Below are 15,449 nucleotides of genomic sequence, written 5' to 3' on the forward strand. Positions count from 1 at the left end.
ACACGGAGTCAGTTCAGTACAGGCCCTCTTTAATAAAAACATGAGTCAGCTGCTGGCGTGGGCAGTGGATTTTCTAAACATCCCCTCATATCCTGAGAAAGGGGGGGAAAAAAAAAGTAAACGGGAGGGGGGGGTTGAGGGGAAAAAAAGAGAAAGAAAATAAAAGAAAAAGAAAACAGGGAAAAAGGCCAGAATTGAAAGCAGACACAGGGAGAGAGCAGCTCCTTCCCTCCGGTTTAAGGAGGCGATAGCAGGGCTGGTCCGGGCTCCTTTTGTTCCCCGTGAGCCGGGCCCTCACCGCTCGCCCCATCGCAGCCCGCAGCAGAGCTCCCCTCTCCTTGCAGCCACTAAGGCTTCTCCTCCTTTTAAATTTTTTTTTTTTTTTTTTCACGCATCACGCTCGTCCGCCGGGCGTTAATCGCAAATTCTGCTCTGCAAAGGGTCCCCACAGAGGGTGGAGGGAGGAAGTCGGAGGAGCTCCTCTCCTCATTGGCGAAACAGCCTCCCCCTTCTCCTCCTCCCGAGGTCTCTTTTATTTATACACGCACACACACACGCGTGCACATCCCTCGGCCCCGGGATTTGCTCCACACTCGGGTCCGAGGAGGCTGGACCCCCTCCCAGCTGGGCTGGGGGTTGCACAGGGCACTGCTGAGATGCACTAGAGGAGCAGAGCAGGGGCTTGGCTGCAGCCCAGCCCTGGCACAGCCTTGCCTCTCCTTTTGATTTTATTTTATTTTTTTTTCCCCTCCTCCCCTCCACTTCATTTCTTTCTCTCCCTCTTTCGCCTTTAAGTGGAAAAGCCTTGCCAGCTGGGGAAGGCTGGGAGGGCAGGGAGAGCCTCAGCAGGCAGCAGATAGAGAGTGCGGAGGAGGAAGAGAGGAAGGAATTTCGGGGCGGCCTTCGCCGGTGGGACGTGCGGCGCAGGCACTCGGCCGGTGGGACCCTGCCCAAGGTAAGCTCTCGTGTCGCCCACCCGGGGGCTGACTCGCCCTCCTGCTCAGCTCTGGCTGTCCGCATGGCAAACATCGTATTGGAGCTGCTACAGTCCCAAGGGACCCTGTCCCTGAGCCAGCCCGGTTGCTCTGGAGCTGGCTTTGCCCCCCTCCAAGAGGTTGGCAGCCCAAAACGCTCCCCCGAGCTCTGGGGAGACGGTGTTTGGTGGAAAGCAGCTGAATTCTGTGGCATCCCATGGGAAAAATCGTTCCACCAGCTCTCACCAGGTCCTGGACCCAGGCAGCTGAGAGAAGCCAACAGGATGCTGCGGTTGTAGGGAAGGAAGGGGGGTCCCCACTGCAGTGGGAGTAGGGCCCAGGTGATCTCTGCTTCTCCCTGGATCAGGGGCTTGCCCTGGCTCTCCAGGCTGGTGGGTGGGAGGGCTGGAGTGTGCATGGGGGAGAGGCTGCCCACCACCCCTGACAGCGAGATGTCCTGTCATCCTTCCGAGGCGTGAGTGTCCCCCATGGCAGAGCAGTGTCGCCCCAGGGTCAGCCTGTCCAAACATGTCCATGGCCATCCCTAAAAGCAGATTGCTCCAGGACCATGTCCTTGGACCTCAGTCTGTGGCTGCGGTGGGGCTCCTGTGCCTGTGCACCATGGAGAGGGACGTCTGCAAGCCCTGCCCAGGGTCTGTGCCTGGGTGTGCTGGGTATTGGAAAGGGCAGAGCTTGGTAAAACCCTACTAGGCGTGGATGGGGGCAACTACTCTGCTATCCCAAAAGCACAGGAGCTGAGGGCCTTGAACAGGACAGAGCTGGCCTGGAGTGAAGCTCTGACAGCCCAGGGACAGGGGTTAGCATGACCTGTGGGGCTAACTGTGCTCACTGTGGTGCCACTGTGGGCTCAGAGTATCCAGCTCCTGCACTCACCTGCCAGTTGGGAGTCATTCAAAGAAGGATTTGTGGTGGAAAGGGATGTTGTGCTCCTCCATCCTGGTCCCAGAGCAAGTGGGGTTTATGATAAAGCCTTGGGTAAACAGCTTAAAGTAGTTGGTCTGGTGCGCAAAGCCTGTGTTGGCAGAGGCTTGGCATTCCCAAATCTTTTCAGAGGGTCTCCCACTGATGACAAGGACTAGCAACGTTGAGACCCAATGCTTCCCAGGGGCCATTGAGGGATGGGTGGGAGGGTCATTTCCCACTCAGCACCCTGCAGGACAAGGTGCCTGTGCCTCCCATGCTCTCTGGAAAAGAGTGAGTTTCATGTGGTCACCATGAGCCAGTGTCAAGGACATGGCTCTGCCTGGCAGAGGACACAGGCCAGGCTGGCTTGGAGGGGGAGCTGCAAGGCAGCTGCCCGGGTTGACAGCCCTTGCCAGGGTCTGACATGAGGCTTGGAGTCACTCCTTGAAGGGATGTCACCCAAGCTTGGGTGTGCTCTGGTTGTGGCAGCCACCAACCCTGGGCAATGTCCCTGAGCCCAGGAAGTATCCCTAAATCAGTCGGTGCATCAGGAGGGATCAGTGTTTTGGACAAGCACCAAGTCACAGCAACCCAATTGCAGCACGCAAAGGGCTTTTCTCTCTGCCTAAAGCCAGCTGTCCCTTCCTCCAGCTCAGGAGCATGGAGGGTCCTCATGGAAGGAGCATGCGAGGGGAAAACAGCCACTCAATTCCCTGCCCCTGGATCACCTCCTGCATCCCTGCACAGGACTGGGAGTGTGGGGTGCCCATGGTCTGAATGGAAAGCACAGTGTGAACACAAGCATGGCCAGCTGCAGTACTGCAGTCAGGGAGAAGTTAGCCGTGGCTTATTGTCCACAGTCCTGGGCGTTTCTTGTGGGCTCCTGCAGGGCTCTGGCCTGGCCTTGGCCCTCTGCAATCCCTACCTTAACCACGTGGGAGGTGGATAAGTACATCCTACACCCTGGGATGGCACCAAGCTGGGTGGGCAGCTGGTGTGCATGGGAGTGTGGGAGGATCCCAAGAGCTCCAGCAGAGTCCAGAACCAGCCAGAGTGGCTGTAGTGGACACACACCAGATTGCAGCATGGTTCCAGGAAACCCAAGCTCTTCCTGAGGGATGTGCTGAAAGGTGCATGGCTGGAGGCAGCTCAGAGAGGCAGGGTGAAGGGAACGGGTCCTGCCCAGCAAGTGACACTGAGTACTTCAGCAGGGATGGACATGGAGTAGAGGGGCTCAGGGACAGCAGTGAGAATGATGAGAAGTCCAGAAGAAGCTGCAAAGGACTGGGAGAGGGGTTGATGGGGCCCGTTGGTCACTGGGTGTTGTGGGAAGCTGACACAGTCTTCATGCACAGGTCATCGCAGAGAGAAAAGAGCTTTTAGGAAAATATCTGCAGGCTTAAAGACAGGAGGCTGAGTTCCTTCAGCCTCACAAGTTTCAAAGGACATGTCAGGCAAAGCTCTGGCTGGGAAGACATGGGTGCAGCAACAGGACAATGACACCATGGTCACTTTCTGCCTCATTTTTGACGGGTCTGTGACAGGATTTCCAAGGCATTCAGAACAACAGTCAGGGAGAGGAGAGCACTGAGACCATCTCCAGGACTGGGGCAAGACAGGATTGTCTCAGTGAACACCAGAGGAAAGCTGAGACTAAGAAATGCTCCCTAGCTGTGGGAGTGATGCGATGCAAGAAGAGACCGTGTTGGCTGGATGTGGCTTTGGCCAAAGGACCAGCTGCTGTCAGAGGCTCCAGGCAGGGACTTCTCTGCCTGGTGCCTAAGGTTCCTTTGGCCTTGGTGTCTGATGGGAAGTGGGATGGGATTGCAATGCTGTCCATAGTGTCAGGCTGCAGCAAAGCATCTTCCTGGGATGGAGTGGCAAAGGGCAGGGAGCAGAGGAGCCGTGTGGTGGCTCAATCCCGTGGGAGCACGGCTGCCAGCGCTGGCAACTGGGGCTGCCTTTGACCCAGAGCTGGAAGGAGCTGGGGACCATGTGGGCTCGGGGTTGGCTGGATGTATCCTATCCCTGCAAGGGAGGATTGGAGCTGAACACTTCGTGGAGTTTGTTTGTTTGTACTTTAACCAAGGGAAAGAAATCCCCTGGAGAGGAGCTGCAGGGGGAGGGTATACACTGGGTATTGTTTCCTGAGGGGCTGGAGCAGCTCCAGGAGGCTCCTTCCGCTCCACCAGGCAAATTGGACATAACGAGGCTTGTTTTAGGGGTGGTTGTTTCCCCTCCTCCTCTCCCCCATTGCCTAATTAGGGTTCCCAAGCTAAGCGCACCTCTGTCCTGTTCTGCTGCCACCGAGATGCCTCCTCCTGGAAGGGCAGCATGTTCCCAGCACCATGGGGAACACGGAGCAAACCCAGTTGTGACAGGGACACATGATGCAGATGAGGGGGTGCTGGGATGGGTCATGTGCTGAGCAAGGGGGTCCCATGGGTCCATTTTCCCCCAGCCTGATAGCAGGAGCTCTACAGTGATGTACTGCCCCTCACACCCTGCCTTTCCAGCATCCCTGGGTGCACGCCAGGCTCTACCATGCCCTGGTCTGTGTGTGTAACCTTCCCTTGCAACCACCAGCCTGCAGAACCAGAGGACCCTGGTGTGCAGAGCCTGTGCAGGGAGCAGGGAGCTCACAAAGCCCCCACAGAAAGGCTGGTGCCAGGACAGCCAGGGTGGTGCAGTGTGTGGTGCTTGTTCTGCACCCATGGATGGACTCATCCTCTGCAGGCCACGTCTGCAGGGGCACCTGCTCATCCATCCAGCAATTCACTAACACCCATCTTCCTTGGGCTCAGTAAGAGCCAGGGTGTGATGGAGCTGGCAGGAAGCTGTGGAGTGCAGGAGCTGGAGCAGGGAACGGTTAGAGAATGCAGGGACATATCAGGGCACTGCACTGATTGTTAAACCCTGGAAATTCACCAGGAAACAGGTGGAGCACCTTCTCTCTGCTGTGGAAGGGAACTGGTTGGCAGGTGCCCATGGGCAGCACAGGGGTGCTGCTCCTGAAGCAGCAGGAGATGGGCAATCCTGCTCCTCAGCCCCATCCTGCCAGGCCCTCTGCCTTCCCTCTTCCGGCCCAACTACCATGCGAAAGAGTCTGTGACTGAAATCTTAATGCTACCAAGACCCAGCAATTGGCACCAATTAAATTGCTACATTCATGTTTGAATTGCTTTAACTGGCGAGACACACTGTCTTATTTATACAAAAAAATATGTTTGCTTGTGGGTTTGTCTGAACTGGTGCCAGCAGAAAATACACCATTTCAAGCCCTGCACTCTGCAAGTTCATTCTCCTCTCCCAAGCTGGAAGTCACCTTGGTTTCAGCCTTTGCCAAGAAATGGTGGCAGAACAGAAACACTGCTTTCCTCGGGGCCGAGCACTGCAGGCACCACGAGAGGGGTCCCCTCCTCTCTCCCCACAGGCAGCTGCCAAGTTTCCTTCTCCAGCCTGGGAGCTGTTTGGGAGAATATGGTCTGATTCAGGAGCAGGACTCGGTGCCCATTTTAAAGCAGCACTCAGGGGGAAGGCAGGGGGTGCTGGCAGCTGTTGCTACCAAGTCCTGCCTCAGCTTCCCCTCTGGAGGTTCTGTCAGGTTTTGGGGTTAGGGGCTGTTTGCAGAGCATGGGTGCAGAGGGGAGCTGATTTCTGCTTTGTGACTGAGAGGAGAAGTTGTAAAGAACCCTGCATGCAGGTTAGCAAGCATGGCTTATGCTGCCTGGCCAGAGCATGCAGGAGGAGGTTATCCATCTCTGCAGTCCTGGTGCTGAGTGCCACCATCCTGGTCTTCCTGCCCCACACATGAGCCTATGCAGGAGGGGGCAGAGTCAGCCCACGGCACCAAGAGCTGCACCAGAAGTTGCATTTTGCTCCCTCTCAGAAATCCAGAAGCAACAGGGCCAAACAAATAGCCCCCCTCTGAAAGCAGCGTCTGCCCTTTGCACCCAGCACTGGCTGGCCCCATCCTTTCCCACCCTGGCCACAGTGCCTGCAGATAGGCAAGAGGTGCCCTGACCACAGGGATGGTGAGTGCCTAATCCCAGCCACGAGAGCCTAAAACCCCAGAACAAAGCAATTAAGCTCGGGTCCCTCAGAGGCAGCTGAGAGGAGCTGATGCATCCACAGAGATTATCTCCTCCTCCGCAGATCTCAGGGAAATGCTCACAAGAGGATCAGGTTGCTCAGCCTTTGCTGGGATGTGGGACTGGTAAGACCACAACACTCTGCCAGCTCCTGAGGCTTTGCAAAACCCCGACATCCTACTGGGACTTAGGATGGTTCTTTTTCTCATCCTGCCTCCCTTGCCCTCCCCTCACAGCTTATTAGTGGTTAATTAGAGCCAGCTGGGACCTTTGGCTCCAGCCCTGGCCCCACCAGAGCAGCCACCCTGGATCAGTGGCGGTGAGCAGGTGATGGAGGTGCTGACGTGCTGTGGATTGTTCTCCTCCCTCTGCAGACATCAGCAGAGTGCTGCCCTGGAATCACCATGGGAAGGCAGACACGGCTTTCTGGCAGCCATGGAACAAGAGTGAGGAAAGCCCTGGGAATGCCAGGACAATAGATAAGAAGCCAAGATGGTGCCTGATCTTGGTTCCATATCCCCTGCTTCCCTCACTCTCTGCTCTGGTGGGGAGAAGGAGCAGGTAAGCAGATGGACTCTGCTCAAGGCAGGCAACCCACATCCAGTCTGACATGCCCAGGAGCTGGGATCCCCAAATACGCCAGTTTGGGGTGGAGGGATAGGAGAACCCTGAGTCACTCAGCCAGCCCCAAGGCTTTGCTACCCGGTTGGAGGGGCCAGTGGGATGCACAGAGAGCTGTGTGGGTCCTGCACTGTAGTTTGGGTGCCCTGCAGCCATGTTCATAATTGACATTGCTCACATGCTTGTGAAACAGTGTGGTGTATTCTCCCAGAAATGTCTTTGCTGTCAGGGGTAATGGAGAAGTTAGGGGACAGTCATGGACAGCCCTGGCTGGGCTGTGTTCGATCATTTAGAGCATCCTGTTGGAAGAGGACACTGGGAAGGGCTGAAATGCTCCCAAAGGGCACATTTGTACCTCCCTAGGGAGGTCACTGCACTACAAGGGGTGAGTCCTGAGTCTGCACAGGGCTGCTCCCCACACCCGGCGTGAGCATCCCCAGACGTGCACAATGCCAGACTTAGGGCTGTGCTCCAAAATGCTGGCCAGCCTCCAGCACCACCCCAGACCAGTCCCAGCACCACCATGGCCCTGGCACACACTTTCTGCCCTAGGGAGACCAAGGTGGGCAGGATTTGACCAGGGCGAGAAGCCGGGGATGCAGCAAGGGACAGCTGGGCATTGCCCAGCATGTGGCAGCCATCCCTCCCGACACCCCCTCCCTCCTTCCCCAGGCCCAGGTGAACCCTGGTCCTCGCCCAGGGTTTTCCCACAGTCTGGGCCAAGCTTGCAGGCTCCGGGGAGCAGCCCCCAGGGTCTGGCCTTTCCTCCGAAAGCGGAAGCCAGGGAGCATGCGCAGCCGAAAGGGCCATGGATACCATCACTCGGGGCTGGGGAATTATTTATAACACTGGCACCTCTCCAAACAGATGTTTCTTTTTATTCTGAACTTGCACTAAATGGGTCACTCATTTCCTCCGTCTCCCATGGGCTTAAAACAGAGGGGGAAAGAGGAGGGGATATGGGTGAGAGTGCAGGGCTCGCCCTGGTCCCACGTCCCTCTGTGCTGGCTCCTCGCAGGGACGTGTTGTGGAGAGCCCAGGGCTGGAGATTTGCTGGATTCTGTGTGGGGACGTTGTGGTCCCCCCTCACTCAGAGAGGGAGGATGGCTGTGGTCAGACAGGGCTGCGTGGGGCTCGCCTGCCCACCCCATTCCTCACATGGCTGACTCCCGGGCAGCTGAATCACACTGCTGGGGCTCAGTGTGGACTTGTCATCCTCCTTGGCAGTCTCCCTCCCCTGCTTCAGGGTCACAGTCCTCTTTTTCAGCTTTCTGTCAGGTGCTGTCAAAGCCTGTGACAGGCTGGCCAGGAGGAGGCTGGGTGTGCCACCTCATGTGCTGACATCTACTGCAGGACCCTCATGACCACACAACCACCTTCTCCAGGTGCCTCTGAGGCTGGGGACCAGAATCTGGGGTCCTGGGCAGGGGCTTTGGTAGGGTCAGATCTGCTCCCTGCCCCAGAGGTCAGTAGGAGAACCATCCCCTCCTGTGGGCACAGTGTCCCTGGGCTCGTCCCTCAGCTCATCCCCAGAGGTGGCATCTGCCCATGCTTTTCCCATCTCCTAGAGAGCTCAGTCCATACCAAGGCTGTGGCTTTAGTCACATCTTCACAGCCAAGGAGCTCTCACAAAACCACTCAGAGGGTTCTGGCATAAGTGACACTGCCTGTGCTTGCAAAACTTCACCTCTCCCAGACTGAAACACCCCCAGATCCAGCACATTGCCAACAGGTACCCAGGGCTCTCAGCATTCCCCGGTCTCACAGTGTCTGGGTAAAGCCTCAGGGCCCCCTTAGACCAGGTGAGGAGGGTTTTGCCCCCAGGTGTTCATCCCGGGGCAGGGATGGTCTGTGGGGCACAGGGACTCCCCAGCCCTGCTGCTCCTCAGTCTGGTTTCGGATTTCCTACCTCTGTGTTTTATCAGCAGCCGTTTATGGGCTTTGGGATGACAGGCTCCCCATGTGTGTGCCCTGCCCAATTCTAGCCTTTTGCTGGGAAAAAGAAAAAGGGCTCTGTGATGATAATCTGGCCTGTGAGTAAACACGGTGTCATGGGAGCTGAGGGACCCCAGAGGAGAGATGTTGTAACTCCGGACAATTCTAGCCAAGGGGAAAAAAAAAAAAAACAACCACTCAGTTTTATTTAGATTAAAGGGTGGGAAAGAAGCAGTTGCAGAGGCCAGAGGGAGGGTGGCAGAGGAAAACAGGACAAGCCAAGAAGTTTCACTGCCGGACAAGCAAGGTTTGGGTTTCAGGGGTCACCAGCCTTTGCTCAGGGAGCCTTTTCCCTTCAAAAGCGGGGGGTGGTGTCCCCCTCCCCCTGCCAGGAAAGCCTTTGCTCCCTGGCTGCGAGCAGTATTGATCATGGGATCCATACGGGGAAATTTTTATTGTATATGGGCACCCATGATCTCACTTAATGACTCAGATGCGCTTAGACAAAGAAGAAATAAAGTATATTTGACTTCCCACTAATTTGCACCAGATGTCCCTTGCCTGCTTGGCAGGGCAGCAGGGCCACTGAGCATTGTGGGAGTGCCTGGAAGCACAGCCCTGCTAGAAAAGGGGCTAGAAATAGAAATCCAGAGAAAGGGAAAGGATTGGCGGCTGTGTGAGAGCTCCTTCCCGATCAGGCGAGGTGCCCTCGCAGGCAGGGCCAGCATCCAGCACCTCTGCCCAACAGCACAGGAGCAGCCATGAGGGCAAGGAGAGCATGGCCAGAGAGAAGAGCAATGTGGGGCAATGGATGCAGGAATTGCCCCTGGAAATACAAAGAGAATTTGCTGAGAGGGGGCTGTTCACCCTGATTTCCAGCAAACAGCACATCCTCTTACTGGTGACTAATGGTCTGTAGGGACCAGAGCTCCTGCCAAGGCAGCTGCCCGGGCAGCTGTGGCTGTTCTCCCCCTCCCCAGCATGCTGAGCCATCCCCTTCCCTGTGCACCAACTCTGCAGGCTGGTTCTCAGCTCCCACAGCTCTGGGGGTGCTTGTGGGACCCCCCCCACACACTGGTTCTGCACAGGGCACTGGTTGTGGAGAGGCAAGAAACATGGTCTAGGCATGCTGGGGAGGAGGGCAGTGGACTGGAAGGACATCCTTGGAGTTCCTAACCCATCCTCTCCCATGGTTTACAACATTTACAGGGCTGGAAATGGCCCTGTCCCACATGATGCGTGCTTGGGGACAGGCAGTGCCATGCAGTGTCCGTGCCAGCAGTGGCTGCCATGTGTGTTCTGTCAGGATGCTGGGAGACACTCAGGGAGCAAGCGCAGAGGGAAGGGGGCTCAGAGGTGTGGCAGGGCACACAGAGCAAAGTCAGAGGAAATTCTTGCCTTGTTACCCAAAAATAGTGAAGACTGAACCCACACAGCATATTTTGGGTATTAGCAAAGGCATCTTAGGCTTACTAGCATTCTTAAAGAAGAGGGAGGTCTGGAGTGGGGGAATGTTAATGAATCAGTAGGGTTTGGTGATGCTGGAGCTGCTTAGCAAGGCATTCTGAGGTGCAAGGAGTGGTAGAGGTGGCTCCCTAAATTAAGGTGGTACCATCCCCAGTAGAGGCTGGATACAGCTTTTCCTCGTATCCAAAACCCTGGGCGTTGCCCTGCTCCTGCTGCAGAAACTCCTGTCCAAGTTCATCAGCCACAGAGGCATCAGTCCCCGGCTGCTCGAACGAGGGAGTGGGAGAGGAGGTGGAGGAGAAAGCTCAGCTGTCATCAGATTTGGGATGCAGGAGAAGTGGGAGTGGGCTGCTCTGGAAAAACTGTGTAGTCATGAGATGGGGAATCATGAGACTTGAATCCTGGTCCTGACGCAGCTGTGGCCCTGGCCGTGCTGTTTGACCTCTGCTCTGGCCCTCTCGCCTGTGTCCTGTCTGTGGGATCACAGGCCGTCAGAGCCCTGTGCTCACTGCTGCGGCTGCTCTGGCATGGTGGGGTGACCCCTTTTATTCCATCCCCCAGAAACCCCCTGCAAGAGCACAAGGCTAGAGATGCTCAAACAGCATTCCAGCGGTGCCTGACCTCAGCCAGCCATGGGACGCTTTCCCTTGCCAGCTGGGAAAGCCAGCAGCCCCAGGGTTGGCTCAGCTCTCCTCATCTCTGCTGCAAACTCCGCTCTCTGCTCGGCCAGGCTGGTGTGATTACAGAGGGGAGATAAGGACAGGCAGTGTCTGTGTCACCAGTCAGGGACAGTTGCCTGTATCTGTGTCTTGTTTGGACTCCAAACCCTCCCAGACCTCTCAGTCCAGCAGTGCCCGGCTCCGGCCTCGCTGGGTGTAGTGCGGGGGCGAGCAGGGACGTGCTGACTGTCAGGGACCAGCCTCCCCCACGGCTCTTGGCCAAGCCCCAGCGTGACCCCCGGGACCTGAGCCCCCCCAGGACCCGAGCCCCTGGGGAGCACAGCCACCCCACAGGCATGGGGGGCTGAATGTGCTGTGGGGCTGTGTCACCCAGCCAGCGCGGCTGCCCTGAGAGCCAGCCGACCTCCTGTCTCCTCTCCCAGCCAAATTCCTCCTTTAGAATAATAAACAGTGCGGCTCAAGAGAAAAGCTCTGCCTGGCCAGGACTGGTTTGCCTTCACATTGCAGAGCTGGAGAGGGGCAGAGGGAAGGTCTGTACCAGTGCTGGAGGGGAGGGAAGGATGGTGAGGGGTATAACATGGGGATGGAGAGCTGGGACAGCACCTTGGTGGCTGTGAGGTGGGAGGCTGCCATGGAGCTGCAGGGCTGAGTGAAGGGTGCTGGACGTGGCATTGCTGCAGGAGCTCCCCAGCCTCCATGACTGTGCCCAGATGGGTGAAGGCGAAGGGTCTCATGGCTTGAAAATACTCAGGTCCTGGCCTCTGGGAAGTATGTAGAAGTCTGAGGGGTCTGTGGCACCCTGCTAACCCATAGGGGTGGGAAGAGACCACCCAAGGCAGCTGAGCATCGTGTAGGTGCTTGTGTTTGGGTCCCTGGTTGGGATAACATCTGTGTGCCTGCTTTTGGATCACTGAGTGGGGTTGCTCCTCCTTGTCTGACACTCTTAATGGCACTTACAGTTCCTGCTAAGAACAAAAGCTGGGATTGAGGAGAGAAACGAGTGTTCTCAAGGCTGGCAGCGAGCTGGGTGCATTTGCATCCCTTGTGAAACGCCTGTGTGCACCCACATGTGCAAGCACACGCGTCCCCGTGACAGCGAGAGAAAGGCTCGTCCCTCTGCCTCCCGCAGGACGGGCAGAGCTCACCCGGCGTCTCTGAGCATGCCTCTTGCTCCGGCCGGAGCAGAAAAACAAGGGAGAGGTCACCACTCTTTGCGAGACGTTGCCACCCTCCCACTCTGCTTGGGAAGCATCTCCAAGAGAAATGCCTTTCTGCAAAACCAGCAGCTTTATTAAAACCAGCTAGGAACACAGCGGAGGCGGCCAGAGGCAGCAGGCGGAGGCTGTGGGGCTCTTGCTGCTCGCTGGAGCAGCACCCCTGCTCGCCCAGCGCCAGCACACACCCGTGCCCGGCTCCCTGATCCGGCAGGGCAGGGGTTTGCCCATCAGTGATCCTGCAGAGATCGCTGCTGGAGTGATCACTCCTGTCTGTGTGGGGACAGGAAGCCAAGATCTCGCCTGCAGCAGGACTGGCAGTGGCAGCCATGGAGCTGGACAGGCAGATAAAAGCTGGGCATGAGCTCGGGAGGATCTTAGCTGCTTACAGGCAGGTATCTGGGGGGTTGGGGTGGTGAATACAACCTGGCTTGGGCATGCAGGCAGGGAGGGGTGAAAGGAGAGGATCCCAGTTGTCCTTACAACTTTGAACATTGAATAATGGATGAATCACACACCTCTGTAAAGGAGAACGGGGAAACGAAAGTAATTGTTCTCATGGCACTGCCTCGGGGGGCAGAGATTAGATTGTCCATCCTCCTCTCTTCTGCAGCTCGGTGCTCTCTGAGGGTGGGTGCAGGGAGGTCACATTCATTTACAGGCTGAATTTCACCTCGGTCTTTTCATCCTACCCACCCCCAGCTCTTGCCCTAAGTGCTCTTATCCCCTCTGGCAAACGCAGAGAGAGAAAGAGTCGTAGAGTTTTTTCAGGAGGAGGGAGAGGGACGCTGCTGAATAAGTTGGAGACCTGGAAGGATTTGTGGTAGATCAAATTTTTGTTGAGCCAAAGCAAGAGAATAATAAAAACATCTGACAAGCGCACGTCATTTAAAAACCATTTCCTCCTTAACATCAAGCAGACCGGGAGGCCGCTCCAGGGCCGAGAGGCAGCCGACAGCTCAGTAAGAGACGGTGCCTGGGGCCGGGTCAGCAATTCCAGATTTCCACTAGCCCTCCTTGAGCCTGGCAAGAGCTCCCCAGAGCACCGCTGGCATCACGGGTGGCTTCTCCTCGGGGTCTGCCCTGGGAGGTGGCCCAGCGGCAGGGCAGGAGCTCAGCCCTGGGTTGCAGCGTGGCTGAGCCGTGAGGTTCAGCTCCATGCAGGAGCATCCCCAAGTTCCCCAGTGAATTCATTTCCCCCAGGCTTTGCCCAGGCACAGAGAAAGCCTTTCCCCTTTCTCTTTCCCTTGTCAGTCTGTTCATTTTGCTTTTCAGAAATACTCATTCCCATCCCTGCAGGCGCCATGGGGAGGGGTACCTGTCACCCCAATACACAGGAGTCAGACCCCTGCTCCTAGGGATCTCTGGCCTCATCTCTTTTGGCTCTTGGTTTGCACCAGGGAAGGCTGAAAAAGCTCTGTGGAAAAGATTTCTTGAGAAATGTTGATTAGAAGGATTTTAAACAACAGCAAAAAAAATCTTAGATGTTCTCTTAAATTTATGTATTTAAAAGTTAAATACAAGCAACTGATTTTTGGTGGAGTTTCTTCAGGCTTGTTGTGGTTTAACCCCAGGCAGCAACCAAGTGCCATGACAAGACTGCTTTTATTTCATTGGAAGGAGCAAACAATGTGGGAGGGTTGGAGTGGGATCTGTTTTCTAGCAAGTTTTATCTCACTGTGACTGAGGGAAGAAAATCTAAGGAAAAAAGGCAACTGGTAAAGCAGAGGGAGGGAGGAAGGTAGGGCTGTGCAGAGCAGGGAGAGGCGTTTCCAGCAGAGATGAGCAAAAGTTGACACAACTGCTGGAGCCTCCAGCAAAATCCCTGTTCACCAGTGGGAGATGCCTTAGAAACTGCTCCTTGTGCAGATCCAGTGTGAGGGGGAGCCACCACCCCCCCCCCAGGAGGGAAAGGCTGAGAACTGGGGAGAGATGGAAGGTTTCTGAGGTGGAGAAGTGAGGCCAGGACTTGGGTGGGGGCTCAGGGACCCCTGCCCAGGACAGCCGAGGGATCCCTCCTCTGCTGAGTGCCGTGCTCATATCACTTTGCTCTTGACAGGATTCAGACACCAAGCCCAGAGCCCACCATGCTGTGCCCCACTCTCAAGACGTGTCTCGGGCTCCTCATCCTCACCGGTGAGTGCTGTGGCTGGGCAGGGGTGTGTGATCCCTGCACTGGGATGCTGCCCTGGGGGGCTCACCTCAGGGTGAAGGGGAGGAAAGGGGCAGTGCCATGGGGAAGCACTGGGGTGCACAGCATGCTCCAGGCACATCTATCCCTCCTAATGCCTCACATCCAGGGGATGATTCAATCCTGTGGCAGGGTGGGTGTAAAGTCCCCACCTGCTTCATGGCGATGCGCAGCACAGTGGGAGAAGGAGACCTTTCCATAGGCAGCACTGCCAGGTGTGCTCAGACCTTCCTTAGCAGACACCCAAGAACCCACATTAGCAGGACACCCCACAGCAGAAAGGATTTGGTCAGATCCCATATATCCAACAACTCCCCACAGCAAGGCAGTAGAGCTCCTGGCTGCACCTGGGCTGTTCACAGCATTGCTGCTGTCCCCAGCTGTCCTGCCCACCTGTGGGGACACCAGGGAGGAGCACATGTCACAGCCCCACTGGGACATCTGGACAAATGGTGGAGCAAGGAAGCTGGGAGAGGTGCGGGGAGCCATTCAGGAAGACCTTGCCTACTCTATTGCTTCCAAAGGATTTCCTGCAAGGTTTTGCTTCCATTCCTTTGTCACTTTCTTGTAAACTGACATTGTTTCAGCCTAGTCTGTGTCCTGTGTGACACTGTCCATGTGGACAGGCAGCCAGAAGAGCAGGGAATTGCCTCCTGTCCTCCCTGAGGGTTCTCCACCTAATATTGCCACAGACATCATGGGCTGCATTGAACACTGCTAAATCCTGTGATGTCTGATTTGCTCTCCAGTGAGGGTTGCAGGAGGTACAGGGAATGAAGGGTGACCCACCAAGGTGTGGGCTGGCAGGACATTTCTGAGGGGAGTGTGGGTTTGTCAGTGGTGATTACACTAGGGAAGGCAATTCCAGGTTTTTTTCAGTGTAAAGTTATTTTTCAGTGTAAGGACTGACACTACAAAGCAAACACACTGCCATGAGGTGGTGCTCCAGTGTGCTTCTCTGTGAATTTTGGAGGAATCCAATCTGGTCTCATGTCACTCCTCTCTCAGGTATGCTGCAGGTAACATTTGGGGACAGCAAGCTGCACATCGAACCCAGAGACACTGAGCTTGTCCTCAGCCTCCACAGCAGCTTCTCCCTCCTGTGCTACGGGGACAGAGAGCTGGTCTGGGAACGTGAGGGGCAGCCCCTTGCTGCCTCGCTGGAGTACAGGGACGGTGTCTTCGTCAGCAATCTCACCCTCAGGAACGTGACAGGCCATCACACTGGGGAGTACACGTGCACCTACAGCCCTGAGCAGGCTCCAGAGCCAGCGGACAGGAAAACCCTGTACATCTACGTTCCAGGTAGGGGACAGCATGTCCTTGCCTGTGGGTTTCCACATGGTTTAGCA

At 56.2% G+C, this 15,449-nt stretch overlaps 1 protein-coding gene across 2 annotated transcripts in view; it reads left to right on the forward strand.

The window, feature by feature from the left end:
• The first annotated feature begins 708 nt into the window (after window positions 1–708).
• The window catches only part of LOC121658112 (platelet-derived growth factor receptor beta-like), a 31,838-nt gene continuing 17,097 nt past the window's right edge, over window positions 709–15,449 (forward strand). Inside the window, exons 1-3 of one of the 2 annotated variants that reach the window (XM_042014587.1) lie at window positions 709–955; window positions 13,966–14,042; window positions 15,106–15,402. In XM_042014587.1, coding sequence (XP_041870521.1) covers window positions 13,994–14,042; window positions 15,106–15,402 — 346 coding nt within the window. In that variant the 5' untranslated portion in view covers window positions 709–955; window positions 13,966–13,993. Of the gene's footprint in view, window positions 956–6,529; window positions 6,551–13,965; window positions 14,043–15,105; window positions 15,403–15,449 lie in introns of those variants that run through there. The other variant, XM_042014589.1, reaches the window with a different exon arrangement.

This window comes from Corvus kubaryi, unplaced genomic scaffold (assembly GCF_017639235.1).
Source record: "Corvus kubaryi isolate FWS band 111438036 unplaced genomic scaffold, C.kubaryi_AGA036_p1.0 split2-37374, whole genome shotgun sequence".
NCBI classification, from domain to species: domain Eukaryota; kingdom Metazoa; phylum Chordata; class Aves; order Passeriformes; family Corvidae; genus Corvus; species Corvus kubaryi.